The 25,166-nt window shown below is 45.2% G+C and overlaps 2 protein-coding genes across 2 annotated transcripts; one reads left to right on the top strand and one right to left on the bottom strand.

Annotated features, from left to right (window-relative positions):
* Positions 1–19,506: 19,506 nt before the first annotated feature.
* LOC141042768 (uncharacterized) lies at positions 19,507–20,019 on the bottom strand. Its single transcript, XM_073511656.1, has one exon. The coding sequence runs from the start codon at positions 20,017–20,019 to the stop codon at positions 19,507–19,509; it is 513 nt and encodes a 170-aa protein (XP_073367757.1).
* Positions 20,020–21,872: 1,853 nt separating this feature from the next.
* LOC109776801 (uncharacterized) lies at positions 21,873–24,852 on the top strand. The gene is made up of 3 exons (XM_020335457.2): positions 21,873–22,047; positions 22,145–22,296; positions 24,451–24,852. The coding sequence occupies exons 1-3, from the start codon at positions 21,951–21,953 to the stop codon at positions 24,529–24,531; spliced, it is 330 nt and encodes a 109-aa protein (XP_020191046.1). The 5' UTR covers positions 21,873–21,950; the 3' UTR covers positions 24,532–24,852.
* Positions 24,853–25,166: the final 314 nt, after the last annotated feature.

Below are 25,166 nucleotides of genomic sequence, written 5' to 3'. Positions count from 1 at the left end.
TACCGTTTACGCTCACTTTTATCATTAGTTACCTTGCTGTTTTTATATTTTCAGATTACAAAAACCTATATCTACCATCCATATTGCACTTGTATCACCATCTCTTCGCCGAACTAGTGCATCTATACAATTTACCATTGTATTGGGTGTGTTGGGGACACAAGAGACTCTTTGTTATTTGGTTGCAGGGTTGTTTGAGAGAGACCATCTTCAACCTACGCCTCCCACGGATTGATAAACCTTAGGTCATCCACTTGAGGGAAATTTGCTACTGTCCTACAAACCTCTGCACTTGGAGGCCCAACAACGTCTACAAGAAGAAGGTTGCGTAGTAGACATCAAGCCACTGAGCCACTGTCTCCTCGGTGACCTCCTCCGGGTGGTCCCGAGCGGTGTCATCAACGCCCGAATACATCCACATCAGGTGGTCACGAGCTTGGAGAGGTTGTATGCGTCGACTGAGGAACACCTCCAGCAGATCCATGCCAGTCACTCCGCCCTGGACTAATGCAACGACCGCGTCGACTAACATTTGCACCTCCCCCTTCTCCTCAGTCTCTACAGTCAGTGAACGAGGAGTGCGGAGTCTCTCCAGAGAGAAAGGAGGGAGACCGGGCGACTGACCGGGAGTCGGAATATCTTTGCAATAGAACCAGGTTGGCTGCCATCCTCTAACTGACTCGGGAAAGGTCATGGGGGGGAGTACTCCTACCTCTCATTTGGATCCCTAACCCCCCGAACATTTGGATCACGTGCGTCTTTTCGTCATCTGGGTTAGCGTTCTTCACCGACTGAGATCGACTGGTGAAAATGTGTTTGAACAGACCCCAGTGCGGCTGACACCCAAGGAAGTTCTCAGACATTGAAATAAATGCGGCAAGGTACAAGACTGTGTTGGGAGGAAAGTGGTGGATCTGAGCACCGAAGAAGTTCAAAAAAACCCCGAAAGAATGGATGCGGGGGCAGGGAGAAACCTCGGTCGACGTGGGTGGTGAGGAGGACGCGCTCACCCTCGCGCGGCTAGGGCTCGGATTCCCCCTCCGGCAACCTCCAGGACCCATGAGCAATCAAGCCGTCGGCGGAAAGATTCTCCAAGTCTTCCCTCACGACGGTGGAGCGAATCCAGTCCCCCTGGATCCAATCAGGAGGCAGACCGGACCGAGACGACGACCCCCGAGCCGTCTTCTTGCCCTTCAGCGACGCCGTCTTTGCGCGCTCCAGAGCCGCGATCTTCTCCTTCACCATGGCGGCGGAGCTTGAGAGGAACGGGCGAAGGCATGAGAGCAAGAAGAGATGAAGCGAAGAAGCGGGGAGAAAGGAGAACGAATGGAGTGCACAGTGCCTTGCATCGGCCTCGGCGCTTTTTATGGGCCTTCTTCCGAGTGGCTGACCCGTGGGCCCGAGTGATCCTATCGCATCCCGTGATAGGCGCTGGCTCGATACGTGGCGAAAAAGGCGGCGCGAAGATCGAGGAGCCCCTATCTACTCGTTCCGCTTACTGCGCCACACCCCGTCCCGCGCGCTTCTCCAAAATTTCGAATCCCGTGAGATCCGAAGACTGCAGAGCAGTCGATCGCATCAAAGATATCGCATTCCAATTTACTCGAAGATTTGCAACATAATTCACTCGGTGATCTCAGAAGCCAGAATCAATCGAGGCGACTGATGCAGGGTTAAAGTACTAGTATGCTTTCAGGACCTTGATGAAATGCCTCCGAAGCATTGGATTGAGTCAGAACCTTCTTCAACCCTTCTTCACTCAGAACTCAATCCATTCAGGGGCTAATGACGATGACATGTACCTAGGGCAGGGTCTTAGGCCTGACCTAGACACCCTACCCAAGGACACTGCCCTAAAGTCAGAGACATACAAAGTACAACAAAAGATGCCGATTGAAATCACCCTGGAGCGTAATCCACTCGACGAAAGATTCCACTCAGATATCCCAATTCCACTAGACCACGGTAATAACACTCGACCGCACAAAGAATCACTCGGAACACAGAAGGCCTAAGGTCACCCCAGGATGGCAATGGTCAGGCATTCACTCCGTCGCCATAAAGATCATTAATAGCAAGCGTTACTTGTAACGTCCTTGTCTTAACTCACATTGAACCCTATGTAACCGAGGGATGCGAGGGGCCTAGCGCACTCTCTATAAGCCACCCCTCCTCTGGCACAAGGGTTCGCACCCCCTGTAACTTTCACACATATCCAGTCGACAAAGCCTTCGCGGCACCGAGACGTAGGGCTATTACCTCCTCCAAGAGGGGCCTGAACTCGTAAACTTGTGTGTACAACCGCGCCATAGCTAGGACACTGCCTCCTCCTACGTACCCCCTACTCTTACTATCAGACTCACTCCCACGACAACCGGTGCACCGGATCCCGCTGCACATTAAAAAATGTTTGAAAAAATCTGGAAAAAATAAATTAGTGCATTGACACAACATCAATGTATGTTGTCACAAAAATTCAAATCAAAGATAGAAATATTGCTCGAGATACAAAAATGACAAATTTGACATCAATGTGCTAATGGGCCAAAACTGCAGCCCAACTTGTGTTATGTACTATTTAGTATCAAATTTGTCATTTTTGTGTCTCGAGCTATGTATCAAATTTTCATTTGAATTTTTGTGACAATATACGTTGATGGTGTGTCAATGCACTAAATTTTTTCCGGATATTTTCAAACATTTTTAAATGTGCAACGAGGGACCGGTGCACTGCTAGCACCAATTGCCCCGATGCACCAGATACACCCCTCTGTTTTTTTGTTGATTTTTTTAAATCTCAACCGATGCCACAAAAAATAGAAAGCATCGTACATAGAGTAACCTGAAATAATCTAAACCAAACCAGTACTTCCTTAGAAGCAGGTTGACTCACTTCAACCTGGACGGCAGGTTGATTTCAGGAAACTGTTGGTTTTTTTGTTGTTGCAAAAAAGCACGACAGACAGGCAGCAGCTTTCCTCCGTTTATTAGTAGGTAAAATATAGATTAGGTAAAGATATAAGGCCTATTACATATTTGAGATTTAATTTCACCAATTTATGAGATGTATGCCATAGAAAAAATATGATTGAAAACACCTTCCAAATACTAATTCGATGGTAAACACCTTTCAATTGTGGCTCCGATTCTGCTAGAAATAGGAGAGCTTAGTAACCACTTTATTTCCTTTGATATTCAGCATATTAATAGGTCAGCAAACTTACCGGCGCATCTCTGTGCTAAGCATGCTTGCACTCTGAATGTGACCGAATGTTGGATGGATGTAACTCCTAGCTTCCTAGTGACCAGCCTTATGGTTGACTATCCTAGGAATGCTCTCATATGAATAAAAGCTCTCTGAATTGCCCGCAAAAAAATACACATCATGTATTATTTGTCTAATCAATGGTTAAAGTAAATTGTGAAATGTGTATTAGGCCCTTCACATCGAATGAAGGGGGTACATTGTATCGACATCCATCGTTTCTTTAAGATCTATGCAATTTGCTTTAGAGGGTGTGTACTAAAGCAAAGCTTTTATACATATGGGAATTTTCAACGAGGCTAGATGAAAAGGCAAAACAATTAAATCAAATTCAAGCTTTCTTACGTGCCATGTCGCAAAATGTACCCATAGATAAGAACAATTAGCAAAATGTGATACACGAGCCTAAATTATTTTTTAATAAAAATAAATTGTGTTACAAACTAAACATCATGACTTTAACCACTATGAACAAAACTGGGTTCTATAATGGCTTCCAGGTAACGGCCCCATCCAACATGGCATGTATGGGAAAGAACATTCAATCTCTTTCCTCCCCATTTTAATATGACCTAGATCCCGAACCTTCAAAGTGTTCATATGGTAGGCCATTACATTGCCGCTCGGTTCAAACAGAGCAATCTCTTTGTAAGGATGAAATCCAAGAAAATCAATTGTCGAGTTAGAACCGTGCTTGGCAACCCAATCTTCAGCGCTAACCACATTATCATTGTTCGGATCCCATTCAGAGTTGTCTTCGACTAGCTCTTCGTCATTGTCGCTTCCTTGTAAGATCCAGGATCCCCCAGCAAAGTTACAAGGGCATTTAGGAACATGGTCAAAGTTGATGTCATTGTTTTTTTTACCAGTGAAAACAGCAGGAGAGCCTCCTACTGTTGCTTTTTTCTTTATTTCTTTAAAATGTTAACCATTGGTTAACATTATAGATAAGGGTTGTTTTACATGGCTTTAAAAAGAACTCAGAAGGTGCTAGACTAGCCTATGTAAAACAAGATATTACAAAGATAAAGAGTTGCTAAAGCCTTCTAAAAAAGGTTAATTTTTGAGGGTTGATCCTGTAACCCAAGATCACAAAATCTTCCTTGAGTTTCCTCAGCCACTCAGCATGTGTGGCCGCCTCTCCATCAAAAATCTCTCTGTTGCGTTGCTTCCAAATATTCCAGGAGGTCAATATGGTTATCTCTTTGAACAAAGGTCCCTGCCACCTTGCCCTAGCTCTCTCATACTTGTGTTGTATGTCTGGATGATTATCCCAATCTATGCCCACAACCTCCTAACACTTTGCAGCAAAAGGACACTCATAAAATAGATGGGCATTTGTTTCTAGAGCCTCCATATTGCACATTGGGCAATTGTGATTTTCTCCAATATTAAAGTGCCTTCTCAGCAGAAAATCTCTTGTGGTGACCCTGTCATGCAACATCAACCATGCAAACACTTTATGTCTCATGATACATTTTGTTTTCCAAACTGAGGTGATGCATTGGGGAGCCAATATATTTCTGAACATGAAATTGTAGAACTACTTCGGTTTAAAATCAGCATCACCCCAGCAAAGGATCCATTCATCAGTCCCCATAGCTTCCAGGTTGATTCCTTCCATGATCTCTTGTAAATTATCCAGTTCTGTTCTGGCTTCCATTGACAGAGGAAGCATGAAGTTGCCCGCGTGATCATTGTTGTTGTAGTACTGCGCCAATGAGATGTCCTCGTTGTTAGCAAACGAAAAAAGATGCTCATGGGAGTCCATCAGTGGTCTTTCATTGATCCAAACATCTTTCCAAAGCAGAACCGTGTCCCCCGCGGCAGGTATACAGGAGGTAATCCGACGGTAAATATCCATCAGAGAGAAAACATCATGCCACCAAAAAGAACCACAAGGTGGTTTTGCATGGGGAGGTGTATCGTCATAATGGGCATTCCAAACTAGCATTACCCAGGGGACATCCTGTTTGTGAATGAATTTATGCAGGTACTTGAGCAGTAGAGCATTGTTTTGGATTTGTAGGTTTAAAATTCCAAGACCCCCTTTTTTCTTTGGGCGACAAACCATCTCCCAAGCAGCCAAGGAGTGGGTTTTAGCATCTCTGTCCACTTCTTTCCTCCATAAACAGTGCCTTCTTGCTCTATCAAAGATATCAATCAACTTGAGTGGAAGTTTTAGGACACACATAGCAAAAGATAGCAGTGACGATAGCGCAGAGTTAATCAGCTGAACTCGCTCTCCATAGGATAACCAGATAGCTGTTCATGTCAACCTTCTCTCAATTCTGTCGACCAAAGGCATTAACTCTCTAACAGTGGTTCTTGTTGTACCAAGAGGCAAACCTAGATAGGTAAACGGCATCTCCCCAACTTGACACCCAAGAGCATTGGCCAGATCCAGAGCTTTTTGAGCATTTACATTGATTGGCATTAATTGAGACTTAGCGTAATTAATTTTCAAACCAGTTGCCCGGGCATAAGAATCAAGAATCTCCTTAATTGTCTGCAGCTCTTGTTGATTTGCTGGGAGTATGATTAATGTATCATCGGCATATTGTATGACTGGGTAGTCTTCAGAAGCAGGTTGATTAATTGGAAGTGAGATCAAACCATCCAGCCAGGCTTTATTAATTAAAGACTGCAGTAAATCTGCCGCGAGCACAAACAGCAAGGGCGAAATTGGGTCACCCTGTCTCACACCTCGCTTACACTGGAATTATGTGCCATGTATACCGTTTAGTAGAATTGATGAAGATCCTGACTGCAGCAACATCTTAATCCACATACACCACCTGTCATCAAAACCCTTGCACTCAAGCATTTTCAAAATGAAAGAATGTTCCATCGTGTCGAAGGCCTTCTCGAAATCTAGTTTTAGAATTACAATTTCCTTGCCTGATTGTTTACATTGATGTAAATACTCGAAGGCCCAACCGAGACAATCTTGAATTGTCCTAGTTTTAATGAATCCATACTGGTTTCGATGTACTACCTTTAGAATCCAGCGTTGAAGCCTTTCAGAGAGAATCTTTGTTATAAGTTTGAGCACACAGTTTAGCAAGGAGATTGGTCTATAATCATTGACCGACTCAGGTGTCAGCTTCTTCGGTATTAGTGTGATTAAAGACGTGTTCAAACATTGCAAATTGATTGTCCCCTTCCAGAAGTCCTCACACAGAATGTAAAAGTCTTCTTTGATTATATCCCAACATACTTTAAGAAAGAGCCCATTGAAACCGTCAGGCCCTGGTGCACGATCAGTCGGAATGATTTTGATCACATTGTCAATTTCTTCTTTCGTAAATGGTATTGAAAGTTCTTCCAGACCCTGACATTTTTGGATTAAGTTGGCAAGCTCAAAATCATAGACAGGCTGAGATGACACCCCCATTCTCTTCTTAAAGCAATCATAAAACGCTGCTGCCTTTTCATCATGATTTTCTATCAAGCGGCCATCAGATAATACTAGATTTGTGATGGCATTTCTCCGCAGTCTTTCAGTTGCACGTGCTTGAAAATATTTAGTATTTTCCTCACCTTGGACAGCCCACCGAAACGTGCAACGTTTTTTCCAGTACTCACTTTGATATTTAAGCAAACGTAATAGATGTGCTTTTTTTTCTAAAATTGGCTTCAGGAATAGACAGCTGCCTCAAATCCTCAAGGTTGTCTATATGGAGCAGAATTCTATTACAGTTTTCAATTAACAGTTTTAGCTTAGAGATCGATTTACTCCATTTTTTAAGGCATACCTCAACCTCTTTAATTTTGCAGAAATTCTTGTGGCACTGGAGGAAGCCTTAATGGGAGCATTCCATGATGATTTCACCCCCTCCAAAAAACCAGGGTGAGAGGGCCAAAAAAATTCAAATCTGAAAAGCTTAGATCTTGGGATCGAAGTTTCCACAGAAAGAATACAAGCACATGATCCGAGATTGGACGGGCAAGAGGTTTTGCAATTGTATTGGGGAATTTCAAAATCCATTCGGGAGAAGAAAAAAAACCGGTCTAATTGCTCTAGTAAAGGAGTTTGTTCAACACCCACTCCATCTTTCCATACGTCTCGTTAAGGAACCATAGCTAGAATGCATCACGTGCAACACGGAATGCGCAATAGACACCCTTCTTGGATTTGCCGAGACGAGGTGCATAAGACGCTAGCTTCTTTCCTTGAGGGCACTGAATTACTTGGTATTTATTATTTGACAAGTTCATTCTGCAAAATATGGGATCATCATTAGAACATCTGGAATGTAGTTGCTGTGTGATGAAGAAATTAAAAAAATGCGGAATCCGAACACATATAAGGTGTGAGAAGATATACATATATACCTCAAAACAAAATCGTCTTCGCAAGAGACGTAGAGTGCTCCATGCCAGTAAGCAGCGTAACGCAATATGCGTCTTTCTTTCGACCTACAATCGGTGACCGTTCCGCGGCCTTTCCTTCCCGAACAAACGACCTCTCCTCCCACTCACCGGTCTGCGACGAGAAGACATCCACGACGTACGGCGAAGGCGTCCACTCCATCCCGGACACCGGCTTATCCTCGCACGCATGCTTGGAAATGTGTCCCGTCGGAAGGTTCCATGGTATGTGTCACATCCCTAGCTTCTAGTACTGCCTAGTTTTTGCTTTTTGCTTGCATCATGTTTAAAATTTTGGAACTTGAAATGGGGATGTTCAAACCCTAGCACCAAATCAATCCAAATAGGTTCAGCTTAAAATAATTTTCAAAGAATCCAAAATACCTTGAGAAAAGTTCATGATTTTTGGTTAAGGTGGAAACCTCTGCCAAAAATGGTGCACATTTTTCTAGGTAATCCTGGATTTTTAAATTAAATCATATGTATTTGAATTGGGGCATTTAAATTCTATAAATAATTTTAAATGCTCCAACAATTCTGAAAATACCTAAGGGCCTCTCTAATAATTCAGTTAATGCCCACAATTATTTTCAGGAATTATAAAAATGATTTGGTTTATAAACTAAATCAAAACAGAGAAGAAAAATAGAAAAACTGAAGAAAATAGGAAAGCAGAGAGAGTGTGTGCTCACCTCGCAGCCCACTAGCGGCCCAGCCCACCCCCACCTTGCCGGTCATCTTCCTCGGCGCGCCAGAAGGACAGAGCGCGTGTGGCCGCGGCACGCCGGCACGCGCCCCGCCACCTCCTGCTTCTTGCCGCTGCCCCAACGCGTTCGGATGACGCCACGCATCACCCGGACTCTCTCGCCCACCCCCGCTCGTCCTCATCCCCTCCCCCTCTCGCTTATGTGCTCACTGAGAGGAGGCCGTCGCCGCCGCTCGCCGTAGATGCAGCCACCGTACTCCCCTCTCCCTGTCGCTGATCCCAGCAGCACCGCCACGTTCCCCTCGTCCTCTCCACCAAGCTGTACGACGCCGGAGGCCCTAGAACGTCGCCATCTTCCTCGTCTGCTCCGACGAACGCCGTCGCTCGATTCGCCGACCTTCGAGCATCCCCGAGCACGCTGAGCTACTCATCGACCTCCCTGTGAGCTTCGCCGTTTTCCCCTCTCTTCCCCGCGTCATTTTCGCCCTCTAGCCGCAGCCCTGAGATCACCCGAGACCGTCGTCTGCCATGACCGGCGAGCCCGTGCTCCCGAGCCTCTCTTGCTCGCTCCAGGGGTACTGATACGCTCCTGGCGCCTCTAGGAGGATGCCTAGCCACTCCGTTTGCTCGCCCGAGCACTGCAGCCCCGGACTCGCTTGAGCCGAACTCCGGCCGCCGCCGCGAGCTCGTCTCCGGCGAGTACAGGCCACCCCAGCCGCTGTCGCTCACCCAGTTGGCTGCGGCGCACCTTCAGCTACCCATAGACGCAAAACACGCGCAAAACCGAGCCCCATAGCTGTTTTCCGGCAAGTTTCCGCCGCAGTTTGAGGTTGCCGCCGGCCAAACTCCGGCGGGCTGACGTGGTCGCTTATTTAGGTGCTAATCACCACTAATCCCCCCTAACAGACTGACAGGCGGGCCCCGCAGCGGGTCAAATCCTAGTCAACACGGGATTAACTCCCAGTTAAACAGTGAGCCAATGACATGTGGGACCCGGTCGTCAGGTTTGACCTGGTCAGCCTCTGTTGACTTGCTGATGTCATGCTGATGCACTGCTGACGTCATAAATATTTTCTGGAATTTAAAATAAATCAGAAATGATTTATGAATTTAAGAAAACAAACTAAACTTCAAAAATTCATAGAAATTCAACCGTAACTTCAAATGAAACAAATTATATATGTAAAATTATCAGAAAAGTCCAATCTATCCATTTATGCTGTTTTCATGCATGACAAAGCAACTTAACCTTGTTGTATAGATCAAAACATGATAATGCACATTATAATTCATAACTTGAGTTTGAATTTGAACCCTTGGTTCAAATTAGCTCAAACCCTTCTGGTTTTAGTTGCATTAGCTTAAATCACAGTATATTGATATGTCATGATCATGCATCATATTGTGCATTGCATTGATTGTATTCTTCCTTGTTTGCTGGTATTTGTCCCCTCTCAGTAGACGTGGTTCCGACGATGAGATCGATGGCACCGATGAAGAACTATACTATCTTCAGAAGTGCCAGGCAAGCAAAACCCCCTTGTTCATTCCGATACAATCCCACTCTCTCACTCCTGCTCCCTTTTACTGCATTAGGACAACAATGATTCAACTGTTACATGCTGCGGTAGTTGAACCCCTTTCCTCTGCATGACCTGTCATTGCCACAGTAAATAGATGAAACCCACTAGCATGAGTAGGAGTTGTTTGAGCCCTGGTGTGCCTACTCATTCATGCTTGTTTGTCATGCTTGCTACTGCTTAGAGTTGAGTCAGGTCGGATTCATCGGGGATGAATTGGAATGTGGTGAACATGTCCTGCTGTTGAGAGCTAAGTGTGTGAACACGATTTGGTAAAGGTAGCGGTGAGAGGCCATGTAGGAGTACATGGTGGGTTGTCTCATTGCAGCCGTCCTGAGGAACTGAGTTCTGTGTTTGTGATCCATGAACAGTTACTACCACACATTGGGCTCCGGGCGCTCCAAGCTCTCTCGACTTATTAACCAACTCGATCTCTGTCCAGGAGTTGCAACTAGTTTCTGGTGTTTGTAGGTAGTGTTAGTAGTCTACCAAGTGGCACCCAGTACAGGTGGGCTTGGGACAGGCTAGGCACAGTGGCACGGTGTACCAAGTGGCACCTGGATGGTGGGCTTGGGAACCCTGCTCACATCGTTTGGGGCCGTGAGCGACACCCCGGCCGGATCTCCTTGCGGATGGAACCCGAATAGGCGATAAACCTGGACTAGAGACTTGTGTGGTTAGTCAGGTCATGGCCGACTCCCTCGCCAGGCTTCCGCTTGAAGGTTGCCGAGATACACGACGTGTACATGGTGGTATGTGGCGAGATCGTGTGTGAAGAAGTACACCCCTGCAGGGTTATAAATGATCTATTCGAATATCCGTGTCCGCGGTAAAGGACTTCTGGGTTGCCTGTACAGTTCATAGATAACTTGAAGTGGATACTCTAAAACTCGCAAGATAAGCGTGAGTGCTATGGATGGCGTTCTCGTAGGTTGACGGGAGCGGATCCATAGTGGTGTATTGTATGGTGAATATGTGGACTCGTGTGCGCCACCTCAAAAGAGTTACTTGCAGTCGTAGTTCAGGTTAGCCACTGAGTCAAAGCTGGCTTGCTGCAGTCAAACTCCACCACCCCCTTTGTTGGTACCGATGCATATGTAGATAGTTCTGATGTAAGTCTTGCTGGGTACATTTGTACTCACGTTTTCCTATTTTATGTTTTGCAGAGAGACTTCAGTCTTGCTAGTAGTTCCGCGTGGACTTCGACATTTAGCTTGTTACCTCGGCTACGATCGTGTGCCCTCAGCAGGATCTTGTAGATAGTCAGGCTTCTCAGCCTTGTTCTTTTATAGTTGTCTGTACTCAGACAAGTTAAGCTTCCGCATGTGCTTGTTGCTTGTATGCTCTGTATGTTGGGTCATGAGACCCATGTTTGTAATACTTGGCTCTTCGGAGCCTAATGAATAAATACTTTGAGTCGTAGAGTTTTGTTGTGATGCCATGTTGTATTTACACATATCGAGCATATTGTGTGTATGATTGAAATGATTGGTATGTGTGGATTCGACAACCTAGTTGTTTATCCTTGGTAGCCTCTCTTATGGGGAAATGTAGTCTAGTGCTTCCACTGAGCCATGGTAGTCTGCTACAGCCCGGTTTACCGGAGTCCTGCTAGCCCAGTTACTACTGCTCCGGAACACTTAGACTGGCCGGCATGTGATCCACTTCGTTCATGTGTCTCTCCCTTCGGGGAAATGTCACGCGGTGTCTTCCAGAGTCCTGCTAGCCTGCTACAGCCCGGGGTTCCCGAAGTCCTGTTAGCCCAGTTGCTACATCCCGGATTCACACGCTGATGACCGACACGTTCGATGCTGGTTCATGTATGCCTGTCCCCGTAAGTTAGTGCCACTTTGGGTTCACGACTAGTCATGTCGGCCCGGGTTCTCTGTCATATGGATACTAGCGACACTATCATATACGTGAGCCAAAAGGCGCAAACGGTCCCGGGCCAGGTAAGGTGGCCCCCGTGGGAATACCGTGCGTGAGGCCACAAAGTGATATGATGTGTTACATGCTAGATCGATGTGACTTAGGATCGGGGTCCTGACAACTTTGGTATCAGAGCCTGACTGACTGTAGGATTACCAAGCCAAACTGGTCGAAGTTGAGTCTAGAAATGCTTTAGTTATATAAGGGAATTGATTGTGGATGGGAACGTAAGGCTCTTTTTACTCCTTTACCTTATGCCCTTCTGATCCGAGTCATCCTATCTTTCCTACGGGGTTAAGGAACTTGGCTTTCTCTTCTTTCTATCAGGATCACGTGTTACTAATCCATAGACTTATAAGATTGATGGATTCAAGGCTCGGTTCAGTTTCTAGTACTTCCGTATGTTGACAGTTGATCTCGGAACCTTGTTATTGTGATGTTGAGTGGTTATGCCACAATTTTGCAGGATGTCTCAAATCTTTTTGAGCATTTACAGCCGTTATGTTGTCCGAGTCATCCCAGGTTTCTAGATATTCTGATGCATTTGCAAATCCCCTCTTCCCGTTTCCAATGTCCTTGTGGGCCAGATTAAGCACACTAAACTGTTTGTTGAGGTACTCCATTGCCTCGACATATATGCTGGAACTATTATTATGACCCTAGGTGTCTTAGAGAACCACCCAGTAATCTAGCAATGCTTTGTATCCCAAGTGTGATGATTCTAGCCATTATTCCCGAAAGCATCCCGTGATGCCATTGAGTTAGTAGGCATTCTATTTCTGGGTTCTTGAGCCCAAGATTCACTCTACTTACCTCATGTTGATAGCGTTTGCTAGTTCCTTTAGGATATTAGTAACCTTTGCGATAGTCCTCGAGGTCCGTGGTAAATCCTCCTTCCAATACCATGAACTACTTATGGCAGAAGTTCCTTGTTGAACCAAAACATCACAATAAGAGTGCTCTTGATCAGTTCTCCATTCTGCATTGTGAATCTGCCAGTCCTACCTTTCTGCATGGATTATCTGGAAGAAATATGTTGAACTTGTTTGACATACTAAATCTATGCATCCACAACTCAGAAAGTGATATGTTCCTTTGAGTTGTCCCTTCTTAGTTGTTAACTGACCTTCGTCTGTCAATTGTTGGTCAAGACTAGTTGTCCATCCGTGTTATCGATGCCTTCTACTCTTGTGGTTCGTCAAGCCATTCTATTCCGGAATGACTAGGAGAAAACAAACTCCAGTACCTCATCCATATCTAGGATTGGGTCAAAGTAGTTGTATTCCACAGATCAAAATGTCAATCCAGTTTTTGTTCTGTTCTACCTTGGAGTATTACCATCTTTATATCAAGAATGTCATGGGAATTGCACACCATCTCATGAATTCTTGGTATAGTGATACTTCTCGCCATCATTATTCATTCCTCGGTCTCTGTGTTGTTGTGATCGGAATGCCGACAAGTGAATTGTGATGTGTGAAATCAATATTCCTAGCAACTCCGTTGCTTGGTAGTTAAAGGACAATACTTTCATTCTTAGCATGCTGATTACTGAATCACCATCCTGAGATTGATCGTGCTACCTAGTCCATTTCCCTGGTGCACTCTTCGATCAATGAGTTAGGATTGTATCAATCCCTTGCTCTTTTGATCCCATCGTCTTGCCTTAAAAAGCAAGATTGTTCTCGAGCTTAATAACATATCGATGGTTCGTGATTTTTTGAATATCTTCTCGGAAGTATCACCAGGTTGGCCCTGACTGTTATGTTGAGCTCGTGATCAAGTTGGTTTCTTGTAAACCACCCTTTCTCTAAGAATCTGTGTCGGATACCCTGAGCTAGTTGGTTAAGCTAAACAACAACTTGGAGAGTTGGAAGATGAAAGCTTGTCCCACTTAGTTCATATTCAGAGGGATATCCTTGTGTTTGTGTGGTTGTTGAAGAAAGATGATATCTTCACCGATTGGTCCCTGTGATTAGTTGTTGGACCTATTGACTTATCAAAACTTTGATTTGAGTATGGGCTATCTTCAAATCAAATCAGAACCAACGATATTTGTAATGTTGTCTTACTCGTGGTTGATTCCTCGAGCATACACTGTTACATCTTTTGGTCTGACCAATACTATCACATTGTTCACATAATGGTGGAAGTCCAGTGATATGGAAATTCCGATGAGTTGCTGTTGAGCCCATCAGCGGTATTTTTTCTCCTCCATGATTCATGTTGAACATCAAGCTAGTGTTGGAAACTTTTGTAAGCATTATCTTCGTGTTCCGTTCATGAAACCTATGTTTGGATGAAAGGAGTGACTTCCTTTGATTCACGTGCATTAGATGTAAGTTGCCGCCGTGAATTCGAGAAAGTTTGTTTTTGCTTCCTTTGGAATCATCCCAAGTCAGTCATGCCCGTGCGAAGTATTCTATGGTCTGATAGACTGATCATCTTCATTCCATATGTACCCCCTAGCACACCAAGCCACTGATTGATTTGTTCAAGGAAAGGAAGTTCCTTCTTAAGAGCATGCCTTATGCAAGGACTTCAATATCCTCGATTATGGTTCCCCACCTGAACTCGGTAGTGTTTTATTATAAGACTGCCACGTGGTCACGCTTGTCTAGGACAGTGTGTTCACAGGTGTGTAGCAAAACCTGCTCATGTTTTGGAGCTTGCTATCGTAGTTCATCTCCCGAGAGTCTCGCAACGTTATCTCGTCGACTTGTGTTGCAACTCTTCTTTTCAGACATGTGAGTCTGAAGTATCCTGTTTCTAACCAGATCTGAATCTCAGGCAGATATGATGGTTGGAACATTCCAACATTTGCATTTTGTTCCTAGCTTGCACCGTCTTTGTGCCATTTCACTATGGGCTGCCTCCTTAGTAATTCTCATACAGGATCATCTTCAAAAGTGGTCCTGCCATGGGTCCCTTCCATTTCCAGTGATAAGAAAAGATCATCCATTACGTTGTCTTCAACAAGGTAGTCCACATCATCCATTCTAGTCAGGGTATGTCATTCTTTCGAACTCCTTCAAATGATTGCTTGAGATTTGCCCGAGGCTGGTATAGAGAATTTTATTGATCTCTGAATCAAAAGTAAATCTTTTTACCACTTAAGGGATAATTCTACGAGTCATCCTTCTCTAGGGTGTCTCGTTATGGTATCATGGCAACTCAAATCCTCGCTACTTGACAACCGTTCACCACCCTCTTAGGTGTGGAATTGTTGTCTACCTAGTGAACCCTCGTCATCTGTTCCACTCCATCCCTCTAGATGTGTGCTTCGTGTCTCGGCTCGAGAGATGTTGCTATGTCTCATTCCGTGAGTTGATCCTGAGTTGTTCGATCTTCGAGAAGATCGATCCTTCCAGAGTTTCCTTTTCCTCTCGTTGTCATGTTGGCTGGAATTCTCAGAGCAAGACGACGAGACAAAGATGGTGATTGAATCAACGCCTTTATGAAGTGCAACCTGGATCGTGAAGATTATGCTAGTTTGTGTCCCCCCTTCATCTTACCCTACGCTTGAATCTCGGGACGAGATTCTTGTTTAGTGGGTGTGAGTTGTCACATCCCTAGCTTCTAGTACTGCCTAGTGTTTGCTTTTTGCTTGCATCATGTTTAAATTTTTGGAACTTGAAATGGGGATGTTCAAACCCTAGCACCAAATCAATCCAAATAGGTTCAACTTAAAATAATTTTCAAAGAATCCAAAATGCCTTGAGAAAAGTTCATGATTTTTGGTTAAGGTGGAAACCTCTGCCAAAAATGGTGCACATTTTTCTAGGTAATCCTGGATTTTTGAATTAAATCATATGTATTTGAATTGGGGCATTTAAATTCTATAAATAATATTAAATGCTCCAACAATTCTGAAAATACCTAAGGGCCTCTGTAATAATTCAGTTAATGCCCACAATTATTTTTAGGAATTATAAAAATGATTTGGTTTATAAACTAAATCAAAACAGAGAAGAAAAATAGAAAAACTGAAGAAAATAGGAAAGCAGATAGAGAGAGAGTGTGTGCTCACCTCGCAGCCCGCTAGCGGCCCAGCCCACCCCCACCTTGCTAGTCATCTTCCTCGGCGCGCCAGAAGGACAGAGCGCGTGTGGCCGCGGCACGCCGGCACGCGCCCCGCCACCTCCTGCTTCCTGCCGCTGCCCCAAGCATCCGGATGACGCCACACATCACCCCAACTCTCTCGCCCACCCCCGCTCGTCCTCATCCCCTCCCCCTCTCGCTTCTGTGCTCACCGAGAGGAGGCCGTCGCCGCCGCTCGTCGTAGATGCAGCCACCATACTCTCCTCGCCCTGCCGCTGATCCCAGAAGCACCGCCGCATTCCCCTCGTCCTCTCCACCAAGCTGTACGACGCCGGAGGCCCTAGAACGTCGCCATCTTCCTCGTCTGCTCCGACGAACACCGTCGCTCGATTCGCCGACCTCCGAGCGTCCCCAAGCACGCTGAGCTACTCATCGACCTCCCTGTGAGCTTTGCCGTTTTCCCCTCTCTTCCCCGCGTCATTTTCGCCCTCTAGCCGCAGCCCTGAGATCACCCGAGGCCGCCGTCCGCCATGACCGGCGAGCCCGTGCTCCCGAGCTTCTCCTGCTCGCTCCAGGGGTACAAATACGCTCCTGGCGCCTCCAGGAGGATGCCTAGCCACTCCGTTTGCTCGCCCGAGCACTGCAGCCCCGGACTCGCTTGAGCCGAACTCTGGCCGCCGCCGCGAGCTCGTCTCCGGCGAGTACAGGCCACTCCAGCCGCTGTCGCTCGCCCAGTTGGGTGCGGCGCACCTTCAGCTACCCGTAGACGCAAAACACGCGCAAAACCGAGCCCCGTAGTTGTTTTCCGGCGAGTTTCCGCCGCAGTTTGAGGTCGCCGCCGGCCAAACTCCGGCGGGCTGACGTGGTCGCTTAGTTAGGCGCTAATCACCACTAATCCCCCCTAACAGACACTAACAGGCGGGCCCCGCAGCGGGTCAAATCCCAGTCAACACGGGATTAACTCCCAGTTAAATAGTGAGCCAATGACATGTGGGACCCGGTCGTCAGGTTTGACCTGGTCAGCCTCTGTTGACTTGTTGATGTCGTGCTGATGCACTGCTGACGTCATAAATATTTTCTGGAATTTAAAATAAATCAGAAATGATTTATGAATTTAAGAAAACAAACTAAACTTTAAAAATTCATAGAAATTCAACCGTAACTTCAAATGAAACAAATTATATATGTAAAATTATCAGAAAAATCCAATCTATCCATTTATGTTGTTTTCATGCATGACAAAGCAACTTAACCTTGCTGTATAGATCAAAACATGATAATGCACATTATAATTCATAACTTGAGTTTGAATTTGAACCCTTGGTTCAAATTAGCTCAAACCCTTCTGGTTTTAGTTGCATTAGCTTAAATCACAACATATTGATATGTCATGATCATGCATCATATTGTGCATTGCATTGATTGTATTCTTCCTTGTTTGCTGGTATTTGTCCCCTCTCAGTAGACGTGGTTCCGACGATGAGATCGATGGCACCGATGAAGAACTATACTATCTTCAGAAGTGCCAGGCAAGCAAAACCCCCTTGTTCATTCCGATACAATCCCACTCTCTCGCTCCTGCTCTCTTTTACTGCATTAGGACAACAATGATTCAACTGTTACATGCTGCGGTAGTTGAACCCCTTTCCTCTGCATGGCCTGTCATTGCCACAGTAAATAGATGAAACCCACTAGCATGAGTAGGAGTTGTTTGAGCCCTGGTGTGCCTACTCATTCATACTTGTTTGTCATGCCTGCTAATGCTTAGAGTTGAGTCAGGTCTGATTCATCGGGGATGAATTGGAATGTGGTGAACATGTCCTGCTGTTGAGAGCCAAGTGTGTGAACACGATTTGGTAAAGGTAGCGGTGAGAGGCCATGTAGGAGTACATGGTGGGTTGTCTCATTGCAGCCGTCCTAAGGAACTGAGTTCTGTGTTTGTGATCCATGAACAGTTACTACCACACATTGGGCTCCGGGCGCTCCAAGCTCTCTCGACTTATTAACCAACTCGATCTCTGTCCAGGAGTTGCAACTAGTTTCTGGTGTTTGTAGGTAGTGTTAGTAGTCTACCAAGTGGCACCCGGTACAGGTGGGCTTGGGACAGACTAGGCACAGTGGCACGGTGTACCAAGTGGCACCCGGATGGTGGGCTTGGGAACCCTTCTCACATCGTTTGGGGCCGTGAGCGACACCCCGGCCGGATCTCCTTGCGGATGGAACCCGAATAGGCGATAAACCTGGACTAGAGACTTGTGTGGTTAGTCAGGTCGTGACCGACTCCCTCGCCAGGCTTCCGCTTGAAGGTTGCCGAGATACACGACGTGTACATGGTGGTAAGTGGCGAGAGCGTGTGTGAAGAAGTACACTCTGCAGGGTTATAAATGATCAATTCGAATAGCCGTGTCCGCGGTAAAGGACTTCTGGGTTGCCTGTACAGTTCATAGATAACTTGAAGTGGATACTCTAAAACTCGCAAGATAAGCGTGAGTGCTATGGATGGCGTTCTCGTAGGTTAACGGGAGCGGATCCATAGTGGTGTATTGTATGGTGAATATGTGGACTCGTGTGCGCCATCTCAAAAGAGTTACTTGCAGTCGTAGTTCAGGTTAGCCACTGAGTCAAAGCTGGCTTGCTGCAGTCAAACTCCACCACCCCCTTTGTTGGTACCGATGCATATGTAGATAGTTTTGATGTAAGTCTAGCTAGGTACATTTGTACTCACGTTTGCCTATTTTATGTTTTGCAGAGAGACTTCAGTCTCGCTAGTAGTTCCACGTGGACTTCGACGTTTAGCTTGTTACCTCAGCTACGATCTTGTGCCCTCAGCAGGATCTTGTAGATAGTCAGGCTTCTCAGCCTTGTTCTTTTATAGTTGTCTGTATTCAGGCAAGTTAAGCTTCCGCATGTGCTTGTTGCTTGTATGCTCTATATTTTGGGTCATGAGACCCATGTTTGTAATACTTGGCTCTTTGGAGCCTAATGAATAAATACTTTGAGTCGTAGAGTTTTGTTGTGATGCCATGTTGTATTTACACATATCGAGCATATTGTGTGTATGGTTGAAATGCTTGGTATGTGTGGATTCGACAACCTAGTTGTTTATCCTTGGTAGCCTCTCTTATGGAGAAATGTAGTCTAGTGCTTCCACTGAGCCATGGTAGTCTGCTACAGCCCGGTTTACCGGAGTCCTGCTAGCCCAGTTACTACTGCTCCGGAACACTTAGACTGGCCGGCATGTGATCCACTTCGTTCATGTGTCTGTCCCTTCGGGGAAATGTCACGCGGTGTCTTCCGGAGTCCTGCTAGCCTGCTACAGCCCGGGTTCCCGGAGTCCTGTTAGCCCAGTTGCTACAGCCCGGATTCACACGCTGATGACCGACACGTTCGATGTTGGTTCATGTATGACTGTCCCCGTAAGTTAGTGCCACTTTGGGTTCACGACTAGTCATGTCGGCCCAGGTTCTCTGTCATATGGATACTAGCGACACTATCATATACGTGAGCCAAAAGGCGCAAACGGTTCCGGGCCAGGTAAGGTGACACCCGTGGGAATACCGTGCGTGAGGCCACAAAGTGATATGATGTGTTACATGCTAGATCGATGTGACTTAGAATCGGGGTCCTGACAGTATGTCCGGGACCGAGAGCACCTCGTAGTGCTGCGACACCGTCGGATCAAACACGAGGTAGTGACCGCTCATGCAGAGATCGCAGCACCGGGGCGGCGCTGCGGGCAACTCCACCCACTGCAGCCTGGCAGGGTTGACCACGTGGCCGCAGAGCAGGAGGAGGAGGCCGTTGCAGCAGTCCTGCACGCCGCAGTCAAACACGGAGGGGGTGTCCGGGTAGTCGAGGCTGGCGGCGATCCGGCGCGCCGTGGTGCGGCGTGAGAAGAGCGCGGGCATGGGGTGCTCCATCCGCTCGAGGGGCAGGTCCGGGTCGCGCAGCTCGAGGAAGACGCCGTCGAGCGAGAGCGGGAGAAGGTCCGTGCGCAATAGGCGGTGGCCGTCGACGGCGGCGCGCCATTCCTTGCGGACGCAGCGGGCCGCGAGGCAGCGGGGAGGGAGGCGGCGGAGGACGTCTAGGAGCATGTCCTCGGGTAGCTGCCTGGTCATGTCCATGTCGATCGATATGAGGAAGCGTCGGGTAGGAGACTTGGGGTTCTGTACCTATATCTGCCTACTAGTACTCGTTATATTACCACATGATGGTTCACGTTACGTGCAGGCAGAGCCGGACAAGACTCTTCCTTGTCCGAGTGGAGCGCAACTGCACGTAGACGCGCCGTGTGTACGCTCCGTCAGCTCGTCGATCGGAACAATTTTTCCTAATAAAATTGCTACAGGCTGCAGATTATACAAGGACACCAATGTAGAGTTGACGTCCACTCACGGAGGCAACATATGCGAACGATCTTTTCCTTCCCATCCGAAGCTATGTACTCATAACTATTCCTAAGGCTAGTCATAGTGGGTAGTAACTTAGACTAGTAATATATGCATGTTATTAGTCTATGTTACTACCATCATAGTGGGTAGTAACACAAATATAGTGTCATGCAAGCCTTCATTTATTATATTATAGACTCATTTTGCATTTGGGTGCGTTATGTTACGGTAACATATTATGTTACCACAAGCACCTCTCTCCTCATTAACTCCATGCCACATAAGCATATATGTCTTAGGGTACGTTATGTTACTACCTAAATTACTCCCACTATGGCTAGCCTAAAAGCAGCTCTAACCGATCCCCTATAACCTGTTAGACGAGTAAAAAGTCCAATTTACTTCTTTAAACCGAAACAAGCCGAACTAGTATAACCATTAGGTTTTACTTTGAGCGAATGTGAGGAGTAAACATACTCAACCTCTCGGCCGCCGGCCGCCATGTAATATTTTCCCACACCCACGCACCTCACCTCACCAACCAGTGAAAAAGACAAATAAAAATAAAAAAATCAGAAAAAACATTGAAAAGCGCAAAGAAACTAAAAATATGAAAAGGAAAAAATAAAAAGAAAATAAATACAAAAAACACCTTGAAAAAACCATACAGAAGCTTCCCAAACCAGCGTGGAAGGTTCCTAGACCGCACAGAACACTTCACGGCTTCGTGATGAGCCGGTCCATCTTCTTCTACATAGCGGGCGAGCGCCACTATGAGTATCGCAGCGGGCCATACATATCAATTGTAGTCCCCACATTACGGGATGGGAGGCTAGCAAACACGTACCCCATTTCTGATGGGTCGATCGAGTGCGCGGGCGCGAGGCCTTTTTTCCTAGATTCTTTTTTCGTTTTTAAAATTTCCTTTTATTGTTTCATTTTTAGCAAAATTCAAAAATATGTCTTCATATTTGAAAAAATATCCACGAATATAAAAATGTATGCAAATTTGAAAATATTCATGAATCCAAAAAATACTATTTAAAAAAACAATCATGATTTTGGGAAATGCTTGCAAATTTAAAAAATATATTCATGAATTCAAAAAATGTTCTATACTAAAAACTTTGCAAATTCAAAATATATTCGTGCATTCAAAAAATGTTCAAGATTTTATAATCAGTGTGGATTCAAAAAATGTTGCAATTGTTAAAAAATGTTCACGAATTTGAAAAAAAAATGAATACAATTTTTTTGCAGATTTGTAAGTGTTCTTTTTTTTTAATTCATTAAATGTTCACTAATTTTAAAAGTGTTCTGATATGAAAAAATGTTCGTGTATTCAAATAGTTTTCATGATTTGTTTTAATTCATAAATTTTGAAAAAAATTCTCATATATTCAAAAAATATTGTGAATTCAAAAACGCTCGCAAATTAGAAAAATGATAGTGAATCTATAAATAAAAGATGGAAAAATAAAAATAATCAGGGGAAAACCGAATGGAAAAGCAGAAGAAAAAACCGGTCAGGAAACTGGTGGAAGAAAATCGCGTAACTGGCCCGGCCTAATAGGCATTCGCAAGCGCTGGAGGGTGCGCGTTTGAGGATCCACCCCTCGGTAGATTGTGAACAAAAAAAAAGGATCCAGCCCTCAGTCTCCCCTATGGCGGCCTTGGCCTGTGCATCTAATGTGCGCCGCCTCCTCCTCCACCCCGGCGCCGGAGCTCCGGCGAGATCCTTCTACTCCCAGCCCTACCAAGGTACACCCGCCTAGCTACTTTCCTCCTGACCCGTAACCTTCGTGGTTCTTTCTTCGCCGTTCGTCGTGGTGAAGCGGATTGGGATTCCTGTGCGCAGCCAAGGTAGGCGTGGTGGAGTTCTTGAATGGGGTCGGCAAGGGGGTGGAGACGCACGCCGCGAAGCTGGAGGAGGCCGTAGGAGGCGATCTCCAGAGGCTGCTCGAGACCCGCACGCTACGGCTCAAGAAACTCGGCGTCCCCTGCAAGCATGTTAGTCTCCTCCCTGCTCAAGATATTCCTTTGATTTAATTGGTGTGTCCTTTGTAGTTTCAGAGAAGGATTGGTGTGGTTTTGCTGGCTACACCCTGCTTCTTGGGGCATTTCGTTGTGTAAATGTATAGTTTGGTTAGGTTTTGTTCTCCAATGTTGTGATGCTTGGATAAGAGCCATCGGCTTAGTTTGGTATTAGATGGTTCATGTGCACGAACACAAAGGCCCCACCCTTCTTGATGAAGTAATTTGAGGAAGTCTGGCAATTTTGTTCAAAATATCTTGATCCGTCTAATGTTCTAGGCATAGGATTGCATATAAGTTGGCACACACATATCCAGAAAGAACCAATTAAGATGTTCAATAGCATGATTTAGGATAGCATGCAAATGCCAGAGTAAACCGGCAGTGGCGGAGCCAGGAAAATATTATCAGGGGGGCCGAGGGCTGTTAGAACTGGTTGGAGAGGGCCAAATCATTGGAAAGTAGGTTTTTAGCAGCAAATACTCACTAATTACCCACTGTTCATTAGCTAATTAGCAGCAAATATTGGATGTTAGGGGGGGCCAGGGCCCCTGCTGGTCCCCCCTGTCTCCGCCATTGTAAACCGGGGTTCGGACATCACATTGTTGACTCAGTGTCATACCTGTGTGGAACTCATTAGCATGTGATGGGTCCTTGGACGGCGTTTCCACCAGGTAAGACCTCTCCAGGGTTTAAAATCAAAGTTATCATAAAAGAAGTCCCTGACATATCCTATAGTGATGTCCTAATAACCAGCATTTATGAACAATTGCCACAAAATTAGGAAAAAAAATTGGGACTGCAATGTCAAAACTCTTAGTTAACTTGAGACTGATAAAAAGGTGATTAAAAGACGACCCTGCATAAATGTTATAATTGTAGGAAATGCACAAGTAAACTGAACCAAATTAATCTGAATGTCGTATTCAGGCTTTAGATAGCATTTTACTAAACCAGACGTCTAATAGAAACATCCCAGCTCTATTTAGTGAGGTCCAGTTTGCTTCCAAAGCTATGAGAAATGGTAGGCCTCCTAGTTATGTTCGTCCACACGCTGATTACAACAATAAATATGTAAGCATAAAGATTTGCCATGTATAGAATGTTAAATCAACCGTATGCAAAAGTGTGAATGGAAACAAAAATGTTACCGATCTAGCTGAGTATCTAAGCTTAGCGCATTGTCCCATAACATGAAACAAGTATATAAAGAAATTCTGAGAACATCTTTAGGAGCAGAAACCTGATAGGCTGAGATGAGGAAACCAAACTAGTTTCTTTGTGTATTATTATTCTTAAGCTGCAGAATGGCTCAATGAGTCTAATATGTTAAGAAAATAAGTATCATATCTAAAAAAATGTTCATACTACTACATCTGTCAGTATAAATGAATTGAATGGTTCTGATCAAGAACTTAATTAATAATCACGTTAGAATTAAATAAAAATTGCGGCTGCACATAGCAAGAACTGTGGAAACTCCCTGAATCTGTACAAATAAACCCTTAGACAATGTACATGTTATCTAGACAACATTTTCTATCCAAGCATACAACCAGAGCTGTTGCTGGACCAGGAGTACAACTGGCACTGTTTTAACATATTACCAAGTTCGAACAGATTTATCAAACATGCTCCATGAGTCCCCGATTTAGAATGGAATTTGTAGATATAAAAACGGTAGCCAGGAAAGGAGATTCCAGTGCACTAACATTCAGGTAGCAACTTTGTACTTGTTTGTTTCCTCTAGTTACTATAGTCAACATGAAATAGCAGCACCAACGGACAAAGCTTGGACGTCACTGGATTTCTTAGGAAGTAGGTAGCTTGTAAATGTGTGCGTAACATTTGGTAGATGTTCCAATTGCTTGTAAAATACAGTGATCGGTGTTCTAAATAACAGCAGCCAAACGAGTGCATGAGAAGCATTTCAGATATTCGACATATCCAGGTTGCCAATCCACACAAATTCTAAAGATAGCTCACAGCTCGCTAGCCGCTATTTGCCATCATCAACATTTACTGTGATATGTTTCTTCTGTTTAATTTCCTTTCTATCCCAGGCGGTTAATTTATGATTAAATTATGCTTGAATTAAATTACTAATTCGGTTTCTTTGCCATGGTGCAGAGGAAGTTGATTTTGAGTTTTGCCCACAAGTACCGCCTTGGTCTTTGGAAGCCCTGGGCAGAAGCCAGGAAAGTGCAGTAAAGTTGATTTGTTTTCAAAGTGTCCACTTGGAGAAATTATGTGCTGTTATTGGGCCGAAGCATGCTTGGGGCATCGAATAGTTGTGTTATCAGTTATTGGTTGGAGTAATTTGGATGCCGCGGTTAGAATGTTATCTGATAACTGATAAACTCTCATGCACATCCAACCAATAACTGGCCCACTTGATGGTACTCTTTTGTAGGATTTCTCTTTGTTAGGTTTGGGCATCATCACTCTTGTTGTTCTGAAGTCATTCGGCTCGCGTACCTTGCTCTCCCTGTGTTATCCCTAATAATATGTCAATTGGACTACTGATGATTATACCAGAATGTTGTTATGCGTATGGGCGATTGGTAGAACCAGGGATCCTACCGGACCTGCTCCGTAGGTTGTAGGGGAAGGATGGAGGAGGGCGCGCTGGCGGCTGGGCGCCGTCGCGTAGGAGGAGGATGGCGGCGGCGGCTAGAGTTAGAGGCGGCTAGGGTTCCGGCTCCTCTGAGAGCCGGGCAATAGGGATAATAATATTCTTATTGCTTAATTCCAAAAAAAGTCTTACAACCTATATTTATAACCTAGATAACTTGCATAAGAATTAACCTAAGATAACTTGTGGGCTAAGATTGCCCGGTGGGCCT

The sequence above is a fragment of the Aegilops tauschii genome, chromosome 3, assembly GCF_002575655.3.
Source record: "Aegilops tauschii subsp. strangulata cultivar AL8/78 chromosome 3, Aet v6.0, whole genome shotgun sequence".
NCBI lineage: Eukaryota > Viridiplantae > Streptophyta > Magnoliopsida > Poales > Poaceae > Aegilops > Aegilops tauschii.
The sequence above is the reverse complement of the archived record's forward strand: the minus strand, read 5'-3'. Positions and strand labels throughout refer to the sequence as shown.